This window comes from Tachyglossus aculeatus, chromosome 15 (genome assembly GCF_015852505.1).
Source record: "Tachyglossus aculeatus isolate mTacAcu1 chromosome 15, mTacAcu1.pri, whole genome shotgun sequence".
Lineage (NCBI taxonomy): Eukaryota > Metazoa > Chordata > Mammalia > Monotremata > Tachyglossidae > Tachyglossus > Tachyglossus aculeatus.
Genome location: NC_052080.1, coordinates 17,150,208 through 17,173,790, shown reverse-complemented (window position 1 = coordinate 17,173,790; position 23,583 = coordinate 17,150,208). Strand labels below are relative to the sequence as shown.

General features: G+C 45.3%; 1 protein-coding gene across 1 annotated transcript in view; it reads left to right on the top strand.

Moving 5' to 3' along the window:
• Window positions 1-23,583, top strand: part of TBCD (tubulin folding cofactor D) — a 211,256-nt gene that overhangs the window by 136,138 nt on the left and 51,535 nt on the right. The window contains exons 16-17 of the mRNA XM_038757410.1: window positions 8,491-8,520; window positions 15,325-15,410. Of these exons, the coding sequence (XP_038613338.1) occupies window positions 8,491-8,520; window positions 15,325-15,410 (116 nt within the window). The remainder of the gene's footprint in view (window positions 1-8,490; window positions 8,521-15,324; window positions 15,411-23,583) is intronic.

The window sequence follows — 23,583 nt, the reverse complement described above, 5'->3', positions numbered from 1 at the left end:
GTTTTCACTCCTTGCTTTTTGGAGTATATGGTTTCAAATTAGAACTTCGTGGAAGAGCTTATAATAATTTATAATTTTGGCATTTATTAAGCACTTACTATGTGTTAAGCACTGTTCTAAGCCCTAGGGTAGATACAGGTTAATCAGATGAATTGACATTTCATTCCTTAACATAATTGAACTACGGACTCTGCTTAGAATTTTTTTTCTTTTTTTTTTTTTTTTCCAAAGGGTATATGACTCGCTAGATCTCAGTTTAAGAAGATACTAAACTTGGGGTGTCTTTGTGGTTTGTGCTGAGTAATATTTAAAATGAAAACTAGCTTTTTTTTTTCTGGTTCTAGTAAAACTAGTTCCTTCTTAAAGCACCTTTCAATCAATCATGGGTTCTTTCACTTTGAAGTTAACCTAGAGAGAATATTCACTCTTCAATATCGGACAAGCATTCATCAGAGTTACAGATCTGTATTTTAGCATTTCTTGGGAAATAAAAAAAGGAGGATTTAGAACCCAGTTAAAAAAACCAAAAAACAAACCTGTGCTTATTTGTCAAATAGTCTTTTCAGCTTGTTGCGGCTTTGGTACGGTGGGGAAAAAATGCAATTCTGTCTGGAAGGTATCCAAATGGCTGTGAAGGTGTCAGGAAATCTGAATAAAATGTTTGCCCATCCCTTAAACCTGGTGGCTGACTGAAAAGTCACACACTTTTGCTGGTCTGGTTTGCTGTCTGATAACAATGGGAAGTCCGACATTCTTCATGTGGGATAGAAATCCAAACCCTGTAGGCTGGTTTTAGGATGAAGAAGCTCAAATAATAATAAAATAATAATAATAATAATAATAATAATGATGGCATTTGTTAAGCACTTACTATGTGCAAATCTAGATCTCGTGTGGTTCGAAGTTCAGTCAGTCACTAGTATTTATTGAGCGCTTACTGTTTGCAGAGTACCGTACTAACCATTTGGGAGAGTACAGTAAAGCAGAGTTAATAGACATGTTCCCTGCCCACAAGGAGCTTACATTTTGATGTGATCTGTCAGGTGTAGTTTCCCCTGTTTTACTTTTCAAATCCTGTGTCTTCCGGAAAGCCATTTCCTGATTGTGGAAAATAAGAAGGGAAGTTATTTTTGTAACCTTCTAGACTATAAGCTCTTTGTACCCAGGGACCGTGTCTACCAACTGTTAGATTGTACTCTCCCAAATGCTTACTTCTGTGCTCTGCACATAGTAATCACTCAGTAAATATGATTGATTGATGAATTGACAATCCCCATTGCAAACTTTGTCTTCAGATACCCTCCCAACTTCCTATCTACCCTAGCACCCTTTCTCCCAAGTGTTGACATGGGTTGTTGGGAATTTCTTTTCCCCGAAAAACTTCCCTTGTAAACCTCAGACCTATAATTGGCATAGAGTGGAATCTGCATAGAAATTTACACATCAGTTTGTCCTGCCCTCTGGCCTGGAACGGACCTCTCCCTTCATATACAACTAATGATCACTCTCCTCACCATCAAAGCCTTATTAAAAGTGCACCTCTTCCAAGAGGCCTTCCCCGACTAAGCCCTGCCTCTTCTCCCACTCCCTTCTGCATCACCCTTGCATTTAGACTTGCCCTCTTTGTTCACTCCAATCTCAGCCCCACAGAACTTAGGGACATATAAGTAATTTATTCATATTAATCTCTGCCTCCCCCTTTAGACTATAAGCACCTTGTAGGCGGAGGAACATTTCAAATAACTCTGTTATATTTTACTCTTTTTATGGTACTAATTAAGTGCTTATTATGTGAAAGGCACCATACTAAGCATTGGGTTCGGTACAGCGTAATCAGGTTGAGCACAGTCCCTGTCCTGCAAAGGACTCCCAGTCTTAATCCCCATTTTACAGATAAGGAACTGAGGCACAGGGAAATTAAGCAGCTTGTCCAAAGTCAAACAGCTGACAGATGGCAGAGGCAGGATTTGAAGCCAAATCTTCTGCCTCCCGGGCTGTGCTCTTTCCACTAGGCCACCATGCTTCTCCTGAGCGCTTAGTACCATGCTTTGCACACTGCAAGTGCTCACCAAATATGACCGACTGATTGAAATTCTTGAAAGAACAAAGGAGAAAAAAAAACAGTAACACCTCCAAAGGTAAACGCCTGGAACCCTTTGATGTCATGCCCGTAGAATGCCACCACCCTCAGGGCAGGGAGGATTCTGTTTGTATCCTCCATTCCCTGCGGTCTAGGACTGGGCAGGTATATCGAGAATGGTCAGAGATTGGTGATAGGGGTGATGGTGATGAAACACCCCAAGTTCAGGTAGTTCCTTCCTGAAGTCAGGTTCAGAATCTCACCCCACCGACTTGGGCGCTTCAGCCTGGACACACCCTGCCCTACTTAGTTGTTTCAGAGACTCAAGACTGTAGGGTACGTTGAGCAAACCCAAGGGAGAAATCAAGACTTGGTGTCTCAAAATCCTTCCCCCTCCTGTTGGTTTCTCTGCATGGCCCCAAAATGGCAGAGAACTTTGGTTCTGAGCACTGACACCCCCATAATCTGCAGAGCATCACAGTCTAGTGAAAAAGGCATGAGACTGGGGGTCAGGAGACCTGGGTTCTAATGCCGACTCTGAGCCTCGCTTTCCTGATCTGTGAAATGGAAATGGAGGTGTTACACCTCCATGCCCTAACTCATAGACTGTGGGCACTGTGGAGAACAGGGGTGTATCCCACCCATTCATCTTGCAGCTACCCCAGTGCTTAACATGGGGCTTGGCATATAATAGATTCTTAACAAATTCTTCTAGGGTCATTGTCCTTATTCTTATTGGAGCACTTTTAGGGATTTAGGGAGCAGTAGCTGGCCACGGGAACCTGTGTAGATTGAGCACAACTGCTTCAGAAGGAATGTACGCCTGCCAGGGGTCCTTCTTGTCTTATGCCGTCGAGTCATTCCCTACCCATAGCGACAGCACGGACACGTCTCTCCCAGAACGCCCCGCCGTCCATCTGCAATTGTTCTGGTCATGTATCCACGTAGTTTTCTTGGTAAAAATCCGGAAGTGGTTTACCATTGCCACCTTCCACGCAGTAAACCCGAGTCTCCGCCCTCGACTCTCTCCTGTGCCGCTGCTGCCCAGCACGGGTGAGTTTTGACTTGTAGCAGACTGCCTTCCACTTGCTAGCCACTGCCCAAACTAGGAATGGAAGGGCTAGGCCTCTGCTTGACTCTGGCTCCCGTAGCCGAGATTGGTAGAGAGGACTGGAACTCTCCAGGTGTGACCCTAATAGGGGCCTGCCAGGGGTTCAGCAGTGCAAATTTTCCACCATGCAGGGCTTTACAAGAATGCCAACCCGGGGCTTGGGTGAAACAGGTGCATTTCCACCCAAATACCTTTAGGAGTAGTACTAGTACTAGAGAAGCAGCGTGGCTCAGTGGAAAGAGCACGGACTTTGGAGTCAGGGGTCATGGGTTCAAATCCCGGCTCCACCAATTGTCAGCTGTGTGACTTTGGGCAAGTCACTTAACTTCTCTGTGCCTCAATTACCTCATCTGTAAAATGGGGATTAAGACTGTGAGCCCCCCAGGGGACAACCTGATCACCTTGTAACCTCCCCAGTGCTTAGAACAGTGCTTTGCACATAGTAAGTGCTTAATAAATGCCATCATTATTATTATTAGTAGTAGTATGTATGTTTAATACACTCACTGGGTACAGAGCTCTATGCTAAGGGCTGGGGAGCAGGAGCATGGCCTAGTGGATAGAGCACGGGCCTGAGAGTAAGAACGACCTGGGTTCTAATCCCGGCTCCTCCATTTGTCTGCTATGTGAATTAGTGATTTCACTCTCTGTGCTTCAGGTCTCTCATCTGTAAAATGGGGATTAAGGCTGTGAGCCCAATGTGGGACAGGGACTGTGTCCAACTTGATTAGCGTCTATTTACCCCAGCGCTTCGTACAGCGCATGAAGAGAGCAGAGTGGGGAATGTATGTATGCATGTATTAAGTGCTTACTGTGTGCACAGCACTGTTCTAAGTGCTGGGAAAGAATATCCAGGTATAAGTTAGACTCAGTCCCTGTCCTACATGGGGCTCCCAATCTGAGAGGGAAAGGGTATAATTATCCCCAATTTACTGCTGAGAAAACAAGCCCAGAGAGGGCACTGCACCAATCCAAGGTCACACAGCACATCAAAGACAGAGCAGGGACTAGAACCTGTGGCCCTGCTCTGCACCACCCCATGACTGCATAAGGTCACTTAGACTGTGAACTCCCCAAGGGACCGAGTCTAATTCCCATCTATGTAACAATAATATAATAATGATAATAGTGCCATTTCTTAAGCACTCACCATGTGACAGGCACTTTTCTAAGTGCTGGGGTAGATACAATATATTGCATCCCCATTTTACAGATGTGGAAACTGCGGCACAGATAAGTTAAGTGACTTGCCCAAGGTCACATAGTAGACAGGTAGCAAAGTGGAGATTAGAACCCAGGTCCTCTGGCTCTCAGGTAGACCTGTACTTTATCCACTAGGTCATGCTCCTTCTAGCTGTTTGATGTGGAGGTGGATGGACAACCACCAGTTCCTGAGGAGTGGGGAAACATGGACTTATGTCTAGGAAGTTATTTCAATCAATCAGTGGTACTTATTGAGCACTTACTATGTGCAGATCACTGTACTAAGCGCAGGGGAAAGTATAGTAGACACAACACAGTCTAGGTAAGGCGGGGGAGACAGACATTAAAAAAATTGCAGGCAGGTGAAGCAGCCCAAGTGTAAAGAGATGGACGTAAGTGCCGTGGAGAGAGAGGGGATTGGGTGAGTACCTAAGTGCTTAGCGAGTAAAGATCCACAGGCAGAGGGCAGAGGAAGTAGGGTGGGGAGATGAGAGATTAGTCAGGGAAGATCTTCTGGAGGAAGTGTAAATTCAGTAGGCCTTTGAGTCAATCAGTGATATTTATTGAGCGCTTAATGGGTGCAGAGCATTGCAGTAAACACTTGGGAGAGTTGGTAGATGCATTCTCTGCCCAAATGTGTTTACAGTCTTAGAGGGGAGATGGACATTAAAGATGGGGAAAGGAGTGTTCTTCTGGATTCCAAGAAGGAGGGAGTTTGTGGAAGAATCAATCGATCATATTTACTGAGCGTTTTCTGTGTGCAGAACACTGTACTAAGTGCTTAAGTACGACACAATATAGCAGACACATTTACCATCTACAATGAGTTTATAATCTGGGCGTGAAACAGACATTAATAAAAATAAATTACGGTTATGTACGTAAGTGCGGTGGGGCTGAGTGAGGGTGAATAAAGGGAGCAAGTCAGGGTGATGCAGAAGGAAAGGAAAGGAAATGAGGGCTTAACAGGGAAGGCCTCTTGGAGGAGATGTGCCTTCAAATAAGACTCTGAAGGTGGGGAGAGTAATTGTCTGTCAGATATGAAGAGGGAGGGCATTCCAGGACAGAGGCAGGACATTGGCGAGAGGTTGGCAGCGAGATAGATGAGATCTAGATACAGTCAGTGGGTTGGGATTAAATGAGCTATGTGTGTGGGCTGGGTTGTGATAGGAGAGCGGACAAGGTGATTGACTGCTTGGGCCGGCGATAAGGAGTTTCTGTTTGATGCGGAGGCAGATGGGCTACCATCGGAGGTTCTTGCGGAGTGGGGCAACACGGACTGAACGTTTTTGTAGAAAAATGATCTGAGAAGCAGACTGAAGTGTGGACTGGAATAGAGACAGGAGCCAGGGAAATCAGTGAGGTGGTTGATGCAGTAATCAAGGTGGGATTGGGATAAGTGCTTGGAATAAAGTGGTAGCAGTATGGATTGAGAGGAGAGGGTTGATTTTAGAGAATGGGAGGCAGAAGGGAGGGTGTGAGTGAGAGGTCGCTTTTTATGGGAGGCTCATAAACCTCATCAAGTTATTAAAGCTTTGAGGAGGCTGCTGAGCGAATAAACTGAGGATTGAGTAACTGCACCATCACCAGATTCAGGGGCACATTGAAGGAGCCCTTCAGAGCGATCAAATCTGCATCAAGACAGTGACCAAGGCCTCCCACCTCTGCTCTTTCCATTCATTCCTGTGGTATTTGTTGAGCGCTTATTATGTACCAAGTACTGTATTGAGTGCTTGGGAGAGTACAGTCCAACAGAGTTGGCAGACACATTCCATGCCCACAACGAGCTTACAGTCCAGAGGGGGAGACTATAGGGTAGGCATATAGGGGTTTTTCTGACTTTACCTTCCTCTCAACTCAGAGAATTAATAAGGGTATTGAGACCCAACAAATCCTAGGGACAGTGTCCCCAGTGACCCGAGTTTAAGCAGGAAATGCCTCTAATTACAGAGGCCCGAGTGGCACTGTAATTTTCAACCCGGTTGGGCAGCCAACGTTCTAATCTGGGAGACCAATTTGAGTAGTTTTGGTTTGGTTTAGTTGGGAACACACCGCAGGCTTTCAAACTTCGAGGTGGGAAGGCTCGCAAATCCTTATTTTCACTTGTCCAACCAGAACATCAGGCTTAGAAACGTACTTGAGGGGAGAGAAGGACCTTCCAGAGGAGAACTTGGGAACTTGGGAGGGATTGGTCAAGAATGACTTTGCTTTGTTGGGATGTTTTTTGGGGTGGGCTGGGGGGAGGGGTTCAGTTGTCCTAATAATATGTCATTCATTCAGTTGTATTTTTTGAGCACTTACTGGGTGCTCATAATCTCTGTTGTGTTGTACTTTCTCTCAATCAGTCAGTGGTATTTACTGAGTACTTACTGTGTGCCCAGCAGTTTACCAAGCTCTTCGTAGGGTACAATACGACAGAGCTGGTAGACACATTCCCTGCCCACAACATGCTTACAGTCATATTTATCAAGTGCTTACTCTGTGCAGAGCACTGTACTAAGCACTTGGGAAAGTACACTATAATCGAGTTGATAGACACATTCTCTACCTAAAAGGAGCTTATGCTCCAAAAGGGAGAAACGGACATGAATATAAATAAACTAAGGCTATGTCCATAAGTATTATGGGGCTAAGAGAGGGGTGAATAAAGGGTGCAAATCTAAGTGCAGGGGTCATGCAGAAGGGAGTGATAGAAGAGGAAATGAGGGCTTAGTCAGGGAAGGCCTCTCAGAGGAGAAGTGCTTTTAATCAGGCTTTGAAGGTGGGGAGAGTGATCTTCAGTTGGATATGAAGAGGGAGGGCGTTCCAGGCCAGAGGCACGAAGTTGGCGAGGGGTTGGCGGCAAGATAGATGAGATCGAGGTACAGTGGATAGATTGACATTAGAGAAGTGACGAGTATGGGCTGGCCTGTAGTAGGAAATCAGGGAGGTAAGGTAGGAGGGGGCAAGCCTATGTAAGGTGTTTCTGTTTGATGTAGAGCTGGGAGGGCCACCACTGGAGGTTCTTGAGGAGAGGGGAAGCCTGGAATGAACAGTTTTATAGAAAAGTGCTCTGGGCAGCAGAGTGAAGTATGGACGGGAGTGGGAAGAGACAGAAAGCAGGAGGAAGGCTGATGCAGTAATCAAGGAGGGACAGGGCGGATTTCTCTTTTGTACTTTCCCAAGTGCTCAGTACTATGCTCGGCACACAGAAAGTGCTCAATAAATATCACTGATTGAATAATGATAATTGTGAAGGGCTTACGATGTGCCAGGCACTGTACTATGAGGTAAGGTGATAGAAAATAAGCAGATGAGACCTAGTCACTGCCCTCCGTGGGGCTCACAGTCCAAGGGAGAGAGAGAAAAGGTAACCCCATTTTTACAGATGAGGAATGTAAGGCACAAGGAAATGATTTGCCCAAGGTCACTCATCAGGCCAGGGTGGGACTGGGGCTAGAACCCAGATCTACCAACCCCTGGGCCCATGCTCTTTCCACTAGGCCACACAGGTTCGTTTGTCATAAGCAGTTGACACTGTTGTTGCTTCCTGGCAGAATTGTCCCTTGATGGGACACTTCATTGGCCGAAGCAGTTCCAGTCCAACTCAGGGACGCCACAGATGTGGAAAACACTAAAGAAAGGAGACATTAAAAACACAAAAGGGGGATAAAAGGGGGAATGGAAAAACATATTCTCAAATTTGAAAATGGCAGGCCCTCCAGAAAGTTCTCCCCACCCTCCACCACCCTTGTCAAGCAGCCAAAGCAGAGAAACTTCTCTCAATTTGGTTGTCTTAGGGCATCAACTTTGAGCCCTGGTGTGTATCCTGAACAGAACAATCAACAGCGACTCTCTCCGGGCGCGTCTGTTTTAATCAACTTGAATTCTTAAACTGCTGTCGTGCAGCAAACTCATTTTAGAACGCATTAGGACATAAAACAGCAGTGACAAACAACCCCCGGGGCCCTGTTCCCCGAACAATGCGGACTTTATTTCGAAAAGTAAAGCCATGGGTCATTTATACTGCCGTATGTTTGTTTTGAATTTATCTTCTGATGTTTAGCAAAAAGCAAGCCTGACTCATTTTGCCCTGTTTGTTCTCCCTGTCCTTTAGGCTGCCTTCCAAGAGAATGTGGGGAGACAGGTAAGTCCACTTTGAATCTTCACTCATCCAGCTTCCTGTAAACCTAGTTTGGAGTGCTTAAAGCTCATCCCCCTCTGCCCATCCGAATGGGGCGAAAGGATTTTTGTGTCCAAGGAAAATGTGCCGAGGAACTCTTCCAAAAACACTGTGTCAGCCCATGAGGTTTTCAACTTTGTAGGAGGAGAAAATTTTGGGTTGTGGAAAATGTCTCAGAAATAAACAGGTCTCGGAAGCCACACTGCATCCCTAAACTCCCCTTAACAGCCATACCTTTTTAGAGAGCGTGTGGAGATTGGGGAGCATCATTCTACATTGGGTCTTTGACTCAGTTTCCCTCCTCCTCGCCTCCTTCCAGGGCGAATTTGTCAAATTGAGACCCCACACAAAGCTGAGCAAAAGACCTGGTCATTCTTGGTCAGTAGAAGGAGCTCAAGGAAGCCTTTGGGGTTTCTTGAAGCCAGGATTAAAGATGCAGATCCCATAACAGTTTATACAGCTTGGGATTGAAATGTAGGCATCTAAAATGATGGCAACTAAATACTAGTTTTCCATTTGTAACCCAAGAGAGTTCCTGAATAATCCATGTGTGGAGAAGCTGCTAATTCAAGAGATTCGGTCTCACGGGAAATGAATTATCCTTCCTATCTGAGCAGCATCTCACAGGGCTTGGGGGTCAGGCAGTTGATCACCTAGCATGTCTTTATGCTTTTTATAGGAGTACTGAATCTAAGAATCGGGAGATTCATTCATTCAATCATATTTATTGAACACTTATTATGTGCAGAACACTCTACTAAGCACCTGGGAAGTACAATTCAGCAACAGAGACAGTCCCTGCACACAACGGGCTCACAAGTCTAGAAGGGGGGATGCTGGCAGCTCTTTCCACTAGGTCACAAGCAGCAGGGTGGCTTAGTGGAAAGAGCATGGGCCCAGGAGCCAGAGGACCTGGGTTCAAATCCCCACTCTGCCACTTGTCCGCTGTATGACCTTGGGTAAGTCACTTTACTTCTGTGGGCCTCATTAATTCATTCATTCATTCAATCGTATTTATTGAGCGCTTACTGTGTGCAGAGCACTGTACTAAGTGCTTGGGAAGTACAAGTTGGCAATATATAGAGATGGTCCCTACCCAACAGTGGGCTCACAGTCTAGACGGGGGAGACAGTTACCTCATTTGTAAAAATGGGAATTAAGAAGAACTGAACACCGAATGTGGGACATGAATTGGGTCCAACCTGATTATCTTATATCTACCCCAGCACTTAGTACAGTGCCTGGCACATAGTAAGTGCTTAACAAATTCCTTTTTTTTTTAAGTTTACATTCCAGTTGTAGGGCAAGAAGTAACTTTTTGAGTGACTTTGAGTCAGTCTTTTCAGGGTCTCACTGGGGATCAGATTGTTTTTGAAAATTTTAGTATTAGCCAAAACCTAATTGGGCTGAGCAGGATGCAGGAGCAGTTGTGGGGTGCTGTCACATGGAGCCCCAAGAGAGAGCCTACAATAATGATCGGAGGGGTGAGAAACAGGTGTCTGGGCTCACAGAGAGTCACAACACATTACAAGAGGCTGCTGGTCCCAGTCGCAAAGGGTGCATTGCTAAATAATAATAATAATAACAATAGTGGGGTTTATTAAGTGTGTAGTATGTGTCAAGTAGTGTACTAAGCGCTGGGGTAGATGCAAGGTAATCAGGTCGGACACAGTCCCTGTCCCACATGGGGCTCACAGTCTAGGAGGGAGAACAGGCTTTGGATACCCTTTTTATAGATGAGGAAACATAGGATGAAGTAACTTGCCCAAGGGCAACTCAGAAGAAAACTGGCAGAGCTGGGATTAGACTTCAGATCCTCTGACTCCTGCAACCTGGCTCTTCCAGTCAGTCAGTCACTAAGTTGTCTTCATTGAGCACTTACCACTTGCGAGCAATGTACTAAGCTCTAGAAAGTACAGTACAGCAGTAAACATATGCACTCTCTGCTCTCGTTCCCTGTAAGTCACAAGATTGTAGCCCACCTTAGAGGGCTCACCATCTCTGCAGTGAGTGGGAAAAGTGCTCTGAGAGCACTGTTGTGTAAGTCACAAGCAAACCCTGCCAGGTTTCCAGGTTCATTATCCACCCTGCTTCTTATACCTTATTGATCTGCTTCTCTTGTACCTACCCCAGCACTTAGTACAGTGTGTGGTACGTATTAAACGCTTAACGGATGCCACAGTTATTGGTGGTTATCATTATTATTATTATAATGCCAAAACTGGAACTGGCCCATCCTGGGATGCTGATAATCTTCCCACATTCCCAGCAATCGGAACCTGTGATGGTCATCTTGACCTCCACCGACAGGGCTTGATTCTGTCCGTGATTTCTGTTTGGGTGGTGGGAAGGGTTTGTTTGTTTCATGGTATTCGTTAAGCTATGTCAAACACTGTGGTAGGTACGAGTTAATTAGGTAGGTCACAGTCCCTGCCCCACATGGGGACTCACAGTCGTAAGTAGGAGGGAGAACAGTTATTGAATCCCCATTTTCCAGCTGAGAAAACTGAGACCCAGAGAAGTCAAGTGACTTGCCCAAGGTGACGCAGCAAGCAGTTGGCAGAGCTGGAATTAGAATGCAGGTCCTCTGATTCCCAGGGCCATGGTCTTTCCACAGGCCACACTGCTTCTCTAAGGGTAAAGCAAGCACTGTTTCACCACCTTGAGTCAGATGCTCCGGGCATAGGGAGTGATGCTTTCTTCTCCTCCTGTCTGGAGGGCATCTTGCCCTGTACCACCTCAAATCTGGGTCAGCCAATCAGAACACTGCAGCGTTGACCCTTGGGGGAACCATCAGGGCAAGGACAAGGGCTGTGTTTCTGGTCAGTCGCTGCTCACCTCAAGTGGGGTTATGAAGCCAAAAAGTTAGAAACCGAGTGACTAGTCAGTCAATCAATCAATTGTATTTATTGAACACTTATTCTATACAGTACACTGTACTAAGCACTTGGGAGAGTACCATATAGCAATATAACAGATATATTCCCTGCCCACAGTGAGCTTACAGTCTAGAGGGGAAGACAGGCAATGTAAATAAATAAAATGACAGATACGTACACAAGTGCTGTGGGACTGGGAGGGGCGATGAATAAAGGAGCAAGTCAGGTTGACTCAAAAGGGAAGTGGGAGAAGAAAAGAAGGCTTAATCAGGGAAGGCCTCTTGGAGGAGGTGGGCCTTCAATAATGCTTTGAAGCCAGGGAGAGTAATTGCCTGTCAGATACAAGGAGGGAGGGCATTCCAGGCTAGAGGCAGGACGTGGGCGAGAGGTTGGCGGTGAGATAGATGCGATCGAGGTACAGTGAGAAGGTTGGCATCAGAGGAGCTGTGTGTGCGGGCTGGGTTGTAGTGGGAGAGTAGTGAGGTGAGGTAGGAGGGGGCAAGGTGATTGAGGGCTTTAAAGCCAATGGTGAGGGATAGCCAGTGGTGAGGAGGAGTCTCTGGGCTTATATAAAAGCAATTGCCTCTGAAAAGTTGTAGTTGAAAAGCTCCAGTGGTTTCCTGCCACTTGTGAAGATCAGACTCTGTCCAAAGATTGTTTTATGGATCTATTTATTTTTTATTGTTTTATGAAAGATAAAAACCCACCTCTTTGGACTGTAAGGATTATACTCATACCTTGGCTTAATCCATTAGAAATGCTTGTGATTCATTTTGTAATTGATTACAACGAGGAACTCTTTGCTCTTAGCCTATGGATTTAGCTGATCAGTCAGTGGCATATACTGGGAGGTTACTGTGTGAGAACACTCTACTATGCACTTGGGAGAGCACAGTAGCCGAGGGCTTTTCAAAATTAGCCTCAAAAACATCCGCCCATTTTCTAGGGCCTATTGATTCTCTGTTGCTCAGACCACATTCACGGTCCTGGTAATTGTGCTTTTCCAAGTGCTTCGTGCAGTTCTCTGCACACAGGAAGGGCTTAGTAAATACAGATGATTGATTGGGAACAATGCTTCTTTCAATACATTCGTAAGTCGTCGGATTTATCAAGCATGGACTGTGTGCTGAGTACCATGCTAAACTCTCTGGTGGATTAAAAACATAATATATCAGGCACAGGCCATGTCCCCTGTGGCGTTCACAGTCCAGTGACGAGATAGACTGTAAGCTTGTTGTGGTCTGGAAATGTGTCTGTTATATTGGACTCTCCAAAGGGCTTAGTACAGTGCTGTGCACTCGGTAAATAAATACAGTTGACTGAATGAGTGATGAAAATAATGATAATAATGGACAACAACTACAGCAGCAATAGATTCACCAAATCAGGGTGAACAAGATGCTGGAAAGGGTGGATCTCAGAGATGGACATCCTCAAGGGAATCTTATTTATCGAGCACTTAGTGTGTGCAGAGCCCAGTACTAAGTGCTTGGGAGAGTTGGTAGTCACGTTCCCTGCCCACAATGAGCTTTTAGCACCAATTCCCCTCCCATTTAGACTGAGTCCCAACCGAGACAGGGACTGAGTCCAACCTGATTAACTTGTGCTTAGATCAGTGCTGAAGAAATATTAAGCGTTTAACAAATATAATAATAGTAATAATAATAGTGTTACTAACTAAAGCAGCATTAGCTTCCCAGTCTCCCCATTCATTCATTCATTCATTCAATCATATTTATTGAGCGCTTACTGTGTGCAGAGCACTGTACTAAGCGCTTGGGAAGTACAAGTGGGCAACATATAGAGATGGTCCCTACCCAGCAGCGGGCTCACAGTCTAGAAGGGGGAGACAGACAACAAAACAAAACATATTAACAAAATAAAATAAATAGAATAGTAAATATGTACAAGTAAAATAAATAGAGTAATAAATACGTACAAACATATATACATATATACAGGTGCTGTGGGGAGGGGAAGGAGGTAAGGCGGGATGAGGAGGGGGAGAGGAAGGACGGAGCTCAGTCTGGGAAGGCCTCCTGGAGGAGGTGAGCTCTCAGTAGGGCTTTGAAGGGAGGAAGAGAGCTAGCTTGGCGGATGTGCAGAGGGAGGGCATTCCAGGCCAGGGGGAGGATGTGGGCCAGGGGTCGACGGTGGGACAAGCGAGAACGAGGTACAGTGAGGAGGTTAGTGGCAGAGGAGCGGAGGGTGCGGGCTGGGCTGTAGAAGGAAAGAAGGGAGGTGAGGTAGGAGGGGGCGAGATGATGGAGAGCCTTGAAGCCGAGAGTGAGGAGTTTTTGTCTCCCATCCCCAGGGGACATCTATAAGCACCCTGTCTCAGGAAAAAAAATTACATGAAGTGGTTAAAATGGTTCTCAGAGACCTTAGTAAGCTGAAGATTGGTTTCTCTCAAGCCAGATCAAGGACGTCAGAATTACAAAACCTTCTTGGAAGAAGAGACCACCCCAAGTTGCTGGGAAGTTTCTGTATATATCTAAAAAAGATGCAGTTGTGGCAGTTGACAACAGAGTAGGCAGTTGTGTTTAGACATGACTGTTTCATTACAAAGGGAATCTGTTGCAATTGTTGGTAATCACGTGAAATTGTGGGTATAGGTCAACTTAGAAAAACTAATGGCGTTAAAGTAGGTTGATACCCAGGGAGAAAACCCCAGATATTACCAACACAGTCGATGCCTGAAGGTTTCCAAACTCGTTTGCGTTGAGCCTGACTCGCCCTACTGTGTTCCGAGGGAGGGCATTGTTAGGTGCTTACTGAGGGAGAGCGCCGTCTCGGTTGGGCCAAATTGAAAGGTGTCGCCATGGGTGTGCGGGACGGAGGGGGAGAAAATGTGAACCCGCTCTTCCTGTGCCCAGCCAAGGACATTTAGAGTTGTTCTAAATGCAACGCTAGAACATAAGCTCGTTGTGAGCAAGGAACACGTCTGTCTTCTCAGTTGTATTGAGAAGCAGTGTGGCTCAGTGGAAAGAGGCCAGGCTTGGGAGTCAGAGGTCATGGGTTCAAATCCCGGGTCTGCCACTTGTCAGCTGTGTGACTTTGGGCAAGTTACTTAACTTCTCTGTGCCTCAGTTCCCTCATCTGTAAAATGGGGATGAAGACTGTGAGCCCCACATGGGACACCCTGATCACCTTGTATCCTCCCCAGCGCTTAGAACAGTGCTGTGCACATAGTAAGCGCTTAACAAATGCCATTCTTAGTATTATTATTATTACTCTCTCAATCGCTTAGGACAGTGCTCTGCACAGGTGAGCACTCAGTAAATGCCATTGGTTGATTGATTGATTGCTCTGTTTGTTGTGGGCACCAAGCTAACCTTGGTGTATTGTACTCTCCCAAGCGCTTAGTGCAGTGCTCTGCACACAGTAAGCTCTTAAGAAATACCATTGATGGATTGATTTCCCTGAATTTTGGCTTCCAAACAGTCATACATTTTATTGTCGGCAGGCAGATGACCTTACTCTTCTTAGAATGTTACATATGATTTTGAATCCAAAGGTTTAAAAAGCAAAATGTGGTTGGTGTACCTATTCATTCATTCAGTTGTGTTTATTGAGTGCTTACTTTGTGCAGAGCACTGTATTAAGCACTTGGGAGAGCACAGTATAACAATAAACAGGCACTGTCCCTCTTTACAACAAGCTTAAGTCTAGCAGGGGAGACAGACACTAATATAAATAAACAAATGACAGGTATGGACATAAGTGCTGTGGGGCTGGAAGGAGGGGATGAATAAAGGGAGCAAGTCAGGGCAACGTAGAAGGGAGCGGGAGAAGAGGAAAGGAGGGCTTAGTCAGGGAAGGTTTTCTGACATTGCTTCTGAGAATTCTCCTTCCTCACTCATTTTTCTCCTTTCCCCCCCACCCGCAGGGCACCTTCCCTCATGGCATCGACATCCTGACTGCAGCTGACTATTTCGCCGTTGGTAACAAAGCTAATTGTTTCCTCAGCATAAGGTGAGTTTCCATCTTTGCCATTTCCAACTGTGAAACTTGGGCTTCAGGATGGGGCCTGCCAAATTTCTGACACTTCCTGCCTACTGTGAAATGCCCAAGAGTCAGCAGGATCAACATGTGAAAAGTTAAGAACGGAAGTGGAAGCTGTTCCTGGCCATCCCACCTCAGGTTTCTTAATAATAATAATAATTGTGGTGTTTGTTGAGCGCTTACTTTGTGCTAGCAATGCACTAAGCATTCGGGTAGATACAAGGTAATCAGGTTGGACGTAATCCATGTCACACATGGAGCTCACATTCTAGGTAGGAGGGAGAACAGGAGAACTGAGACAAAGAGAAGTTAAGTGAGTTGCCCAAAGTCACACAGCACGCAGTTGGCAAAGCCAGGTCCTCTGACTCCCAGGCCTGTGGGGCTCCCAATCAAGGTATCGGGGAAGCGGCGGGCCTACTGGATAGAGCACTGGCCTGGGTTCTAATCCAGGTTCCGCCATTTGTCTTCTGTCTGAGGCACTTCTCAGTGCCTCAGTTTTCTCATCTGTAAAATGAAAGTTAAGACTGTGAATCCCATATGGGACAGGAACTGTGTCCAAGCTGATGAACTTGTAATAATAATAATGATGGCATTCATTAAGCGCTTACTATGTGCAAAGCACTGTTCTAAGTCCTGGGGAGGTTACAAGGTGATCAGGTTGTCCCACGGGGTGCTCACAGTCTTAATCCCCATTTTACAGATGAGGGAACTGAGGCACAGAGAAGTGAAGTGACTTACCCAAAGTCACACAGCTGACAATTGGCAGAGCTGGGATTTGAACCCGTGACCTCTGACTCCAAAGCCCATGTTCTTTCCACTGAGCCACGCTGCTTCTCTTGTACCTACCCCAGTGCTTAGAACAGGGCCCGGCACATAATCGGCACTTAACAAATACCATAAAAAAGTGGGGGAGGTTGGGTTCCGTTTGTGCTTCCTCTGACTCTGGTTACCCCAGCAGGGGCTGAGGCTGCAGGTGAAATGAAGGAGCCCCTCTCACCCATGTAGCAAAAGGCCTCTCTTTCCAAAGACCTTGAGATGGGCCTTGTGGGAAGGGAGCAGTTGAATGTTCTGTCATTCCATTCTTACCAGAAGGAACAAGTCACTGGCTCTGAGCTGCCCAGGCAGGCCAGGAACCTGGGCCTTTTATCAGTATCGCTGCCTTTTATGTATTGTGTATGTTAAGCACTTACTATAGGTCAAACACTGTTCTAAACTCTGAGGTGGATGCAGATGAATTGGGTTGGGACACGGTCCCTGTCATACATGGGGGCTCACAGTCAAAGTAGGAGGGACAACAGAAGGACCGAGGCAAAAAGATTAAGTGACTTGCTCAAAGTTACACAGCAGACAACAACAATAATAATAATAATGAGGTGCTATTTTTTAAGCGCTTACTATGTGCCAAGCCCCATTCTAAGCACTGGGATAGGTACAAGATTATCACATTGGATGCAGGCCCTTGCCCACGTGGGGCTCATAGTCTTAATCCCCATTTTACATGAGGGAACTGAGGCACAGTGAAGTTAAGAAATTTGCCCAAGGTCACCCCACAGATAACTGGCAGAGCAGGGATTAGAACCTAGGTCCTCCGACTCCTGGGCCCAGGCTCTTTCCACTGGGCCATGCTGCTTCCATAGTGAAAAGATTTTCAAACGACTGAATTTCTTCATATATATTTATGAAGTCCTAGCATTGGTTTTTAAGCTCCACTTTTCTGTGCTAGAGCCATCCTGTGAGTTAAAGGCATTTCACGGCCAAAAACCAAAATGATTCTTTCCCTGCAGGATACGATGTTTTCTGCTGGGTAGTGGAGTACTCAACTTTGAATCCAAAATGAATTCTAAGAGGATGGAGAGAGTCACATTTTTTGTAGCAAAGAGTTCTCTCCCATGCCTCTGCATATAGTTTGGGAGAAATGTGAAAGAAATGGATGGTGAATGGTGAGTGAGAAACCCAGAGTAAATGAATGAACAGGTACAGTTTGACGTGGGACTTTTTTGGCCTGATCTGTAGAAATCGGGGTGAAAGAGCTATTTCTGTTTTTTCAGTTTTGTCCATGGTTCTTTAGGTACCTGTTCTGAGTGGGTAGCTCTATCAGAAAGAGCACAGGTCCATTCATTCAGTCAGTCATATTTATTGAGTGCTTACTGCATGCAAAGCACTGTACGAAGCCCTTGAGACCGTACAATAGAACAATAAACAGACACATTCCTAGCCCACAACAAACTCACAGCCTAGAAGACCAGAAGTCAAGGGACTTAATGATGATTGTGTTGTTTGTTAAGAGCTATGTGCCAAGCACTGTACTAAGCGCTCGGGTAGAGAGAAGATAATCAGACCCACGTTCTATCCCCAGCTCTTCTAGAGCCCGGCCGTGGGCACGGCACTTAGCCTTTCTGGAGCCCAGTTTCCTCACCCGCAAGATCAGGGTGAGACAAGCTACGCTCTCTGCAATTATGTCCCGTTTATCTTGTAACTTTTCAGGACTCCGCCCAGGATTGTATCCCGTGCTAGGCACCCAGTAAATGCCAGGGTTGTTTATTTCAGGAGGGCTAAGTATTTAACTTTAGACTCTTTCTTTTGAACTCAGTTGAACCAAAGATCTACTATAGGGGATCATTTTATCTAGGCTGTTAGAAGGACTGATAAGCAGGGTGACCTAGTGGAAAGAGCATGGTCCTCAGAGTCAGGGGACCTGGGTTCTAATCCTGGCTCTGCCACTTGCCTGCTGAGACTCTTTGGGCACTCAATTCCCTTTTCTCTCCAAATAAACCACTACTATATTGATCCAGACGTTTATCCTATCCTGCCTTGGCAGAATGTGTCTGTGGTATTGTTATACTGTACTCTCCCAAGCACTCAGTACAGCACTTGGCACAAAATAAGTGCTCAATAAATACAATTGATAGATTGTAAAATGGGGTTTAGATAGCAATTCTCCCTCCTATTTAAACTGGGAGTCCCATGTAGGACAAGGGACTGTTTCTGATCTGATTATCCAGTATCTTCTACCCCAATATTTCGTGCAGTGTTCAGTTTAACAGATCCCAAAATTATTAACGATGGTATTTGTTAGGCACTTACTATGTGCCAGCCACTGTTCTAAGTACAGGGGTAGAAACAAGCTAATGCGGTTGGACAAAGTCCCTGGCCCACAGAGGACTCAAAGTCTTAATCTCCATTTTACAAATGAGGGAACCGTGGAACAGAGAAGTTAAACAACTTGCCCAAGTTCACAAAGCAGACAAGTATTATCATTATTATTATTATCATCATTATTGTCTATGGGTAAAAACCTGGTTTTTATTTGTAGACAATATGGAAATAAATGAACTGGGAAAGCTAGACCTATAAACTGGCACGAGATCATGCCAAGACATGCGAGGCTGAAGTGAAATGTTTGTGGAAAACGAACCAAACCTGACATACGGGATCAAGGCCCTGCAGTGGCATTGAAGGGGCAGTGTTTGTACTTTGGCTAACTCTCTTCCCGAACAATGCACACTAATAACCAGTGCCTAAAGGGACAACCAGTGTTTAAACTTGACTCAGTGCAGCCACACTAGCACAGAACCGGAACGGATACAAGACTTTGGTTTGTGGAAAATAGAGCATTTGGAGAAGGACAGTTTATATCGGAATCACCAGGACAATTTTGGCATGTTTCTTGAATTTCTGGTATTTTGTCAGCACTTAGCCACCCTCTGGGTGAGAGGTGTTCAGATACACTTCTGGAGAAAATAATAGTGATGGCGATATATGTCAAGCGCTTATGAAGCTTGAAGTAGTGAGGTGGATAAAAGATAATCTGATAGGACACAGTCCCTGTCCCACGTGGGGCTCACAGTGTAAAGGGAAGAGAGAACTTTCGTATGTGTTCCAACTGTGCCCTGTGTGTAAGAAGTCAAATTCTCACAACTAGTGGAGGTCGAAAATTATGCCCAATGGCCAACAGTAAGGACAGCTTGCAAAGTGAGGTGGACTTTTTTATCGGAATTTCAGTGTGGTCATTTGTAGCCTATTTACAACATGGAGCACTGGGGTCTAGTGGAAAGAGCACAGGCCTGGGAATCAGAGGACCTGGGTTCTAGTCGCAGCTCTGCCACCAGGCTGCTGTGTGACCTTTGGCAAGTCACTTTGCTTTTCTGTGCCTCAAGTGTCTCATCGGTAAAATGGGGATTAAGACTATGAGCCTGATGTGGGCCAGGGACTGTACAACCTGATTAGATTGTATCTACCCCAGTGCTTAGAACAGTTCTTGATGCATTGTAAGCACTTACCAAATACCATCAATCAATCAATCGTATTTATTGAGCACTTACTGTGTGCAGAGCACTGTACTAAGCACTTGGGAAGTACAAGTTGGCAACATAGAGAGACAGTCCCTACCCAACAGTGGGCTCACAGTCTAGAAGAAGTCACCATCCTCATTTTCATCAACAAATACCAGAACAGCATTAGTAATAATAACAATCCACATTCAAAAATGGTAGATTTTTCAGCGGGAAGGCATGTTAGACCTAAGTGGATTCTCAGCAGTTGTCTGGGGGTCATTGAAAGTAAAATGACTAGCTTATTCAGGGAGCCCAATTTTGAGATGTGTATATTTTCTGTAATCACCTAGAGGGCAGGGAATGTGTCTGTTACACTGTTGTATTGCACTCTCCCAAGTGCTTCGTATAGTGCTTTGCACACAGTAAGCGCTCAATAAATACAATTGACCGATTAATTCCAAAGTTTTGGACTGTCCAGGCGAAACCAGGACAGACGATCTACCAAATTTCCATTTGTGAGGTTGAAAACCTGGAGGTAGAGTCACTAAAACCTACATTCACTAGTAGACCTTAGGGACTAGTTTTCCTCTGTTCTTTGCCTTAATTAATAATGCCATGTATTGCTAGAACTCTTGTATTTTTCCAGAGTGCTTTCACATCTGTGATCAGATCTCTTTATTAGCTCAGTAAGCCCATTGAGCGCTTCACAATAAGCCAGGGCCTGAGGATGGAGACAAAACAGCAAAGACTGTTTTGCTCCTTCTTGGCCTTCCTCCCACTTGTAAGTTTATCTTTCCCTAAATTGAACCTGCCTGATTATTCCAGATGAATTGAGTCTTATTAAAAAAACACATCTCCTCCAAGAGGCTTTTCCCAACTAAACCCTCATTTCCTCTTCCCCCATTCCTAGTTGCATCCCCCCTTCCACTTGGATTTGTACCCTTTATTCATTCTCTCTCAGTCCTACAGCCCTTATATATGTATCTGTAATTTATCTATATTATTGCCTGTCTCCCCCTTTAAAATTGAAGCTCCTGTTGGCAGGGAACATGTCTACCAACTGTTTTCTACTATAGTCTCCCAAGTGCTTAGTACAGTCCTCTGCACACAGTAAGCGCTTAATAAATGCCGCTGATTGATAAACACAAACACACATGCACACACACACCCTCTGACCCTTCTCAGTTTTCTATGGGAAATGAGGGTGTCTTTTTTTCTTATACCAGAAATGGTAAAAAAAAAAAAAAAAAAAAACTTTGGGATTTCTGGGAGCTGTTCCTCATCAACTCCCATGTCCATTGCCCCCGCCATACATTCTAATAATAATAACAATATTTGTTAAGCCTGTAGTAACAAATAGCATTTGTTAAGTGTGTGTTGAGCACTTTTCTAAGCACTGGGGTTCATACAAAATCATCAGGTCAGACACAGTCTGTGTCCCACATGGGACTCCCAATCTTAATCCCCATTTTACAGATGGGGTAACTGAGGCCCAGAGAAGTGAAGTGACTGGTCCAAGACCACACAGTAGACAAGTGGCGGACCCAGGATTCGAACCCAAGTCCTGCTGACTCTCAGACCCGTGCTCTACCCACTAGGCCGTGCTGATTTCCAGACACTGTAGACGTTTTAAGTCCCTTCCGGAACCAAACCCAACTCTGGGTCCTGACATTCCCAGTACCAGGGGGACTCTAGAACTCAGGCTAAAGCCTCCTTTGCTACTCTTGCCACTTCTCCTTCTGCTCCAATCAAGCCTTCCTTATCAAAATAATATTAATCGTGCTATACTTTGGGGTAGGTACTTTTATCAGCATCATTTTAGCAGTGTCTGTTAAATGCCAAGCACTACACTAAGCGTTTGCGTAGATACCAGATAATCAAAGATGGATGCAATCCCTGTCCCATAAGGGATTCACAGCCTAAGGGATAGGGTGAACAGGTATTTCAGTCCCATCTTATAGATGAGGAAACTGAGGCCCAGAGAAGTTAAATGGTGTACCCAGAGTCACACAGCAGACAAGGAGCAAAGCCAGGATTAGGACCCAGAACTAATTCCGGCTCCTGTGCTCTTTCCACTAGGCTACCCTGCTTCTCCTGCTTCTTCATAGCCCCTCAGCTGTGGGTTGAGTCTGTACCTGGTTGGCACTGTCTTTTTCTTTTCACAGTAGATAATAATTATAATTATGGTATTTGTCAATGCACTGTTTAAAGCGCTGGGCTAGCTACAAGCTAATCAGGTTGGACCCTGTGCCAATTGTGAAATTGCTCACAATTTCAGCCCCCATTTTACCGATGATGTAACTGAGGCCCAGAGATATAAAGTAACTTGGCCAAGGTCACAGTGGCGGAGCCAGGGTTAGACCCCATGACCTTCTAACTCCCAGGCCTGTGCTTTATCCACTATGCGATGTAGTGAACTGGAGCAGCTAAATACCATCCACAGGCTCTCTTTTTTTCCCTCAAAACAAAGCCCCTTTTTTCTCAAAGATTTCCCATCCTTTTGCTGTCTTGACTATTCCTTCCTTTAATCGATGTACTAATTTATTTGCCATCTCCCTCTGCAAACAAGACCTGGAATTAAATAGCTCAAGTTTCAGTTGTCTTCACTTCTGCCTGTGGGTTCAGCAGCAAGAGATGTGACATGGGTGTAGAAGCAGCTAATTTGATACTCTTGACCATCTTAAAGCCTGCCTCCACAGGGTTCTGTTATTAATAATAACAATGATGGTACTTGTTAAGTGCTTACTATGTGCCAGGCGCTGTACTAAGCACTGGTTTTAGATAGTGCTCTTGAGCACTGTTATTTTTAAAACAGCATCAACCTGTTTCCTGCTATTCCCTGCCACCAGGAAAAGATATCCAGGTTCCTATTAGCAGTTGGCCTGAAGGAGATATTGCTCTGTGCCTCTCAGCTAATGGAACCCTTCCTTTGATATTCCCGGAGGGAGTGTGGTGTGTGGAGGGTGTCACCTCCTCAGTCTGACTGGTCTTTTCCAGTGGTAAATGAGCAGAAATCAAAATTTATTGAGCGCTTTTTGGTATTTATTCAACACTTATTGTGTCCAGAGCGCTCTATTAAGTACGTGGGAGAATACGGTTGCCCATCTGCCTCGACATGATGATGATGATGGCATTTATTTATTTATTTTTTAATGACATTTATTAAGCGCTTACTATGTGCAAAACACTGTTCTAAGAGCTGAGCACTGTTCTTAGCGCTTACTATGTGCAAAGAACTGTTCTAAACGCTGGGAAGGTTACAAGGTGATCAGGTTGTCCCACAGGGGGCTCACAGTCTTAATCCGTATTTTACGGGTGAGGTAATTGAGGCCCAGAGAAGTTAAGTGACTTGTCCAGAGTCACACAGCTGACAATTGGCAGAGCCAGGATTTGAACCCATGATCTCTGACCCCAAAGCCCGTGCTCTTTCCACTGAGCCACGCTCCTTCTCAGAAACTCCTCACCATTGGGTTTAAAGCACTCAATCACCTCGCTACTCTCCTACTAGAGGTCAACCCACAAACCTCACTTCTCTAATGCTAACCTTCTCATTGTACCTCAGTCTCACCCATCTTACCGCCGACCCCTCACCCATTTCCTGCTTCTGGCCTGGAATGCCCTCCCTCCTCATATCCAACAGGCAATTACTCTCCCTCACTTCAAAGCCTTATTGAAGGCACATCTCCTCCAAGAGGTCTTCCCTGACTAAGCCCTCCTTTCCTCTCCCTTCTGGCTTGCCCTGACTTGTTCCCTTTATTCATCTCCCCTCCCAGCCTTAGAGCACTTATGTCCATATCTGTAATTTATTTAGTTTTATTAGTGTCTGTCTCCCCCTCTAGACTGTAAGCTTGTTGTGGGCAGGGATTGGG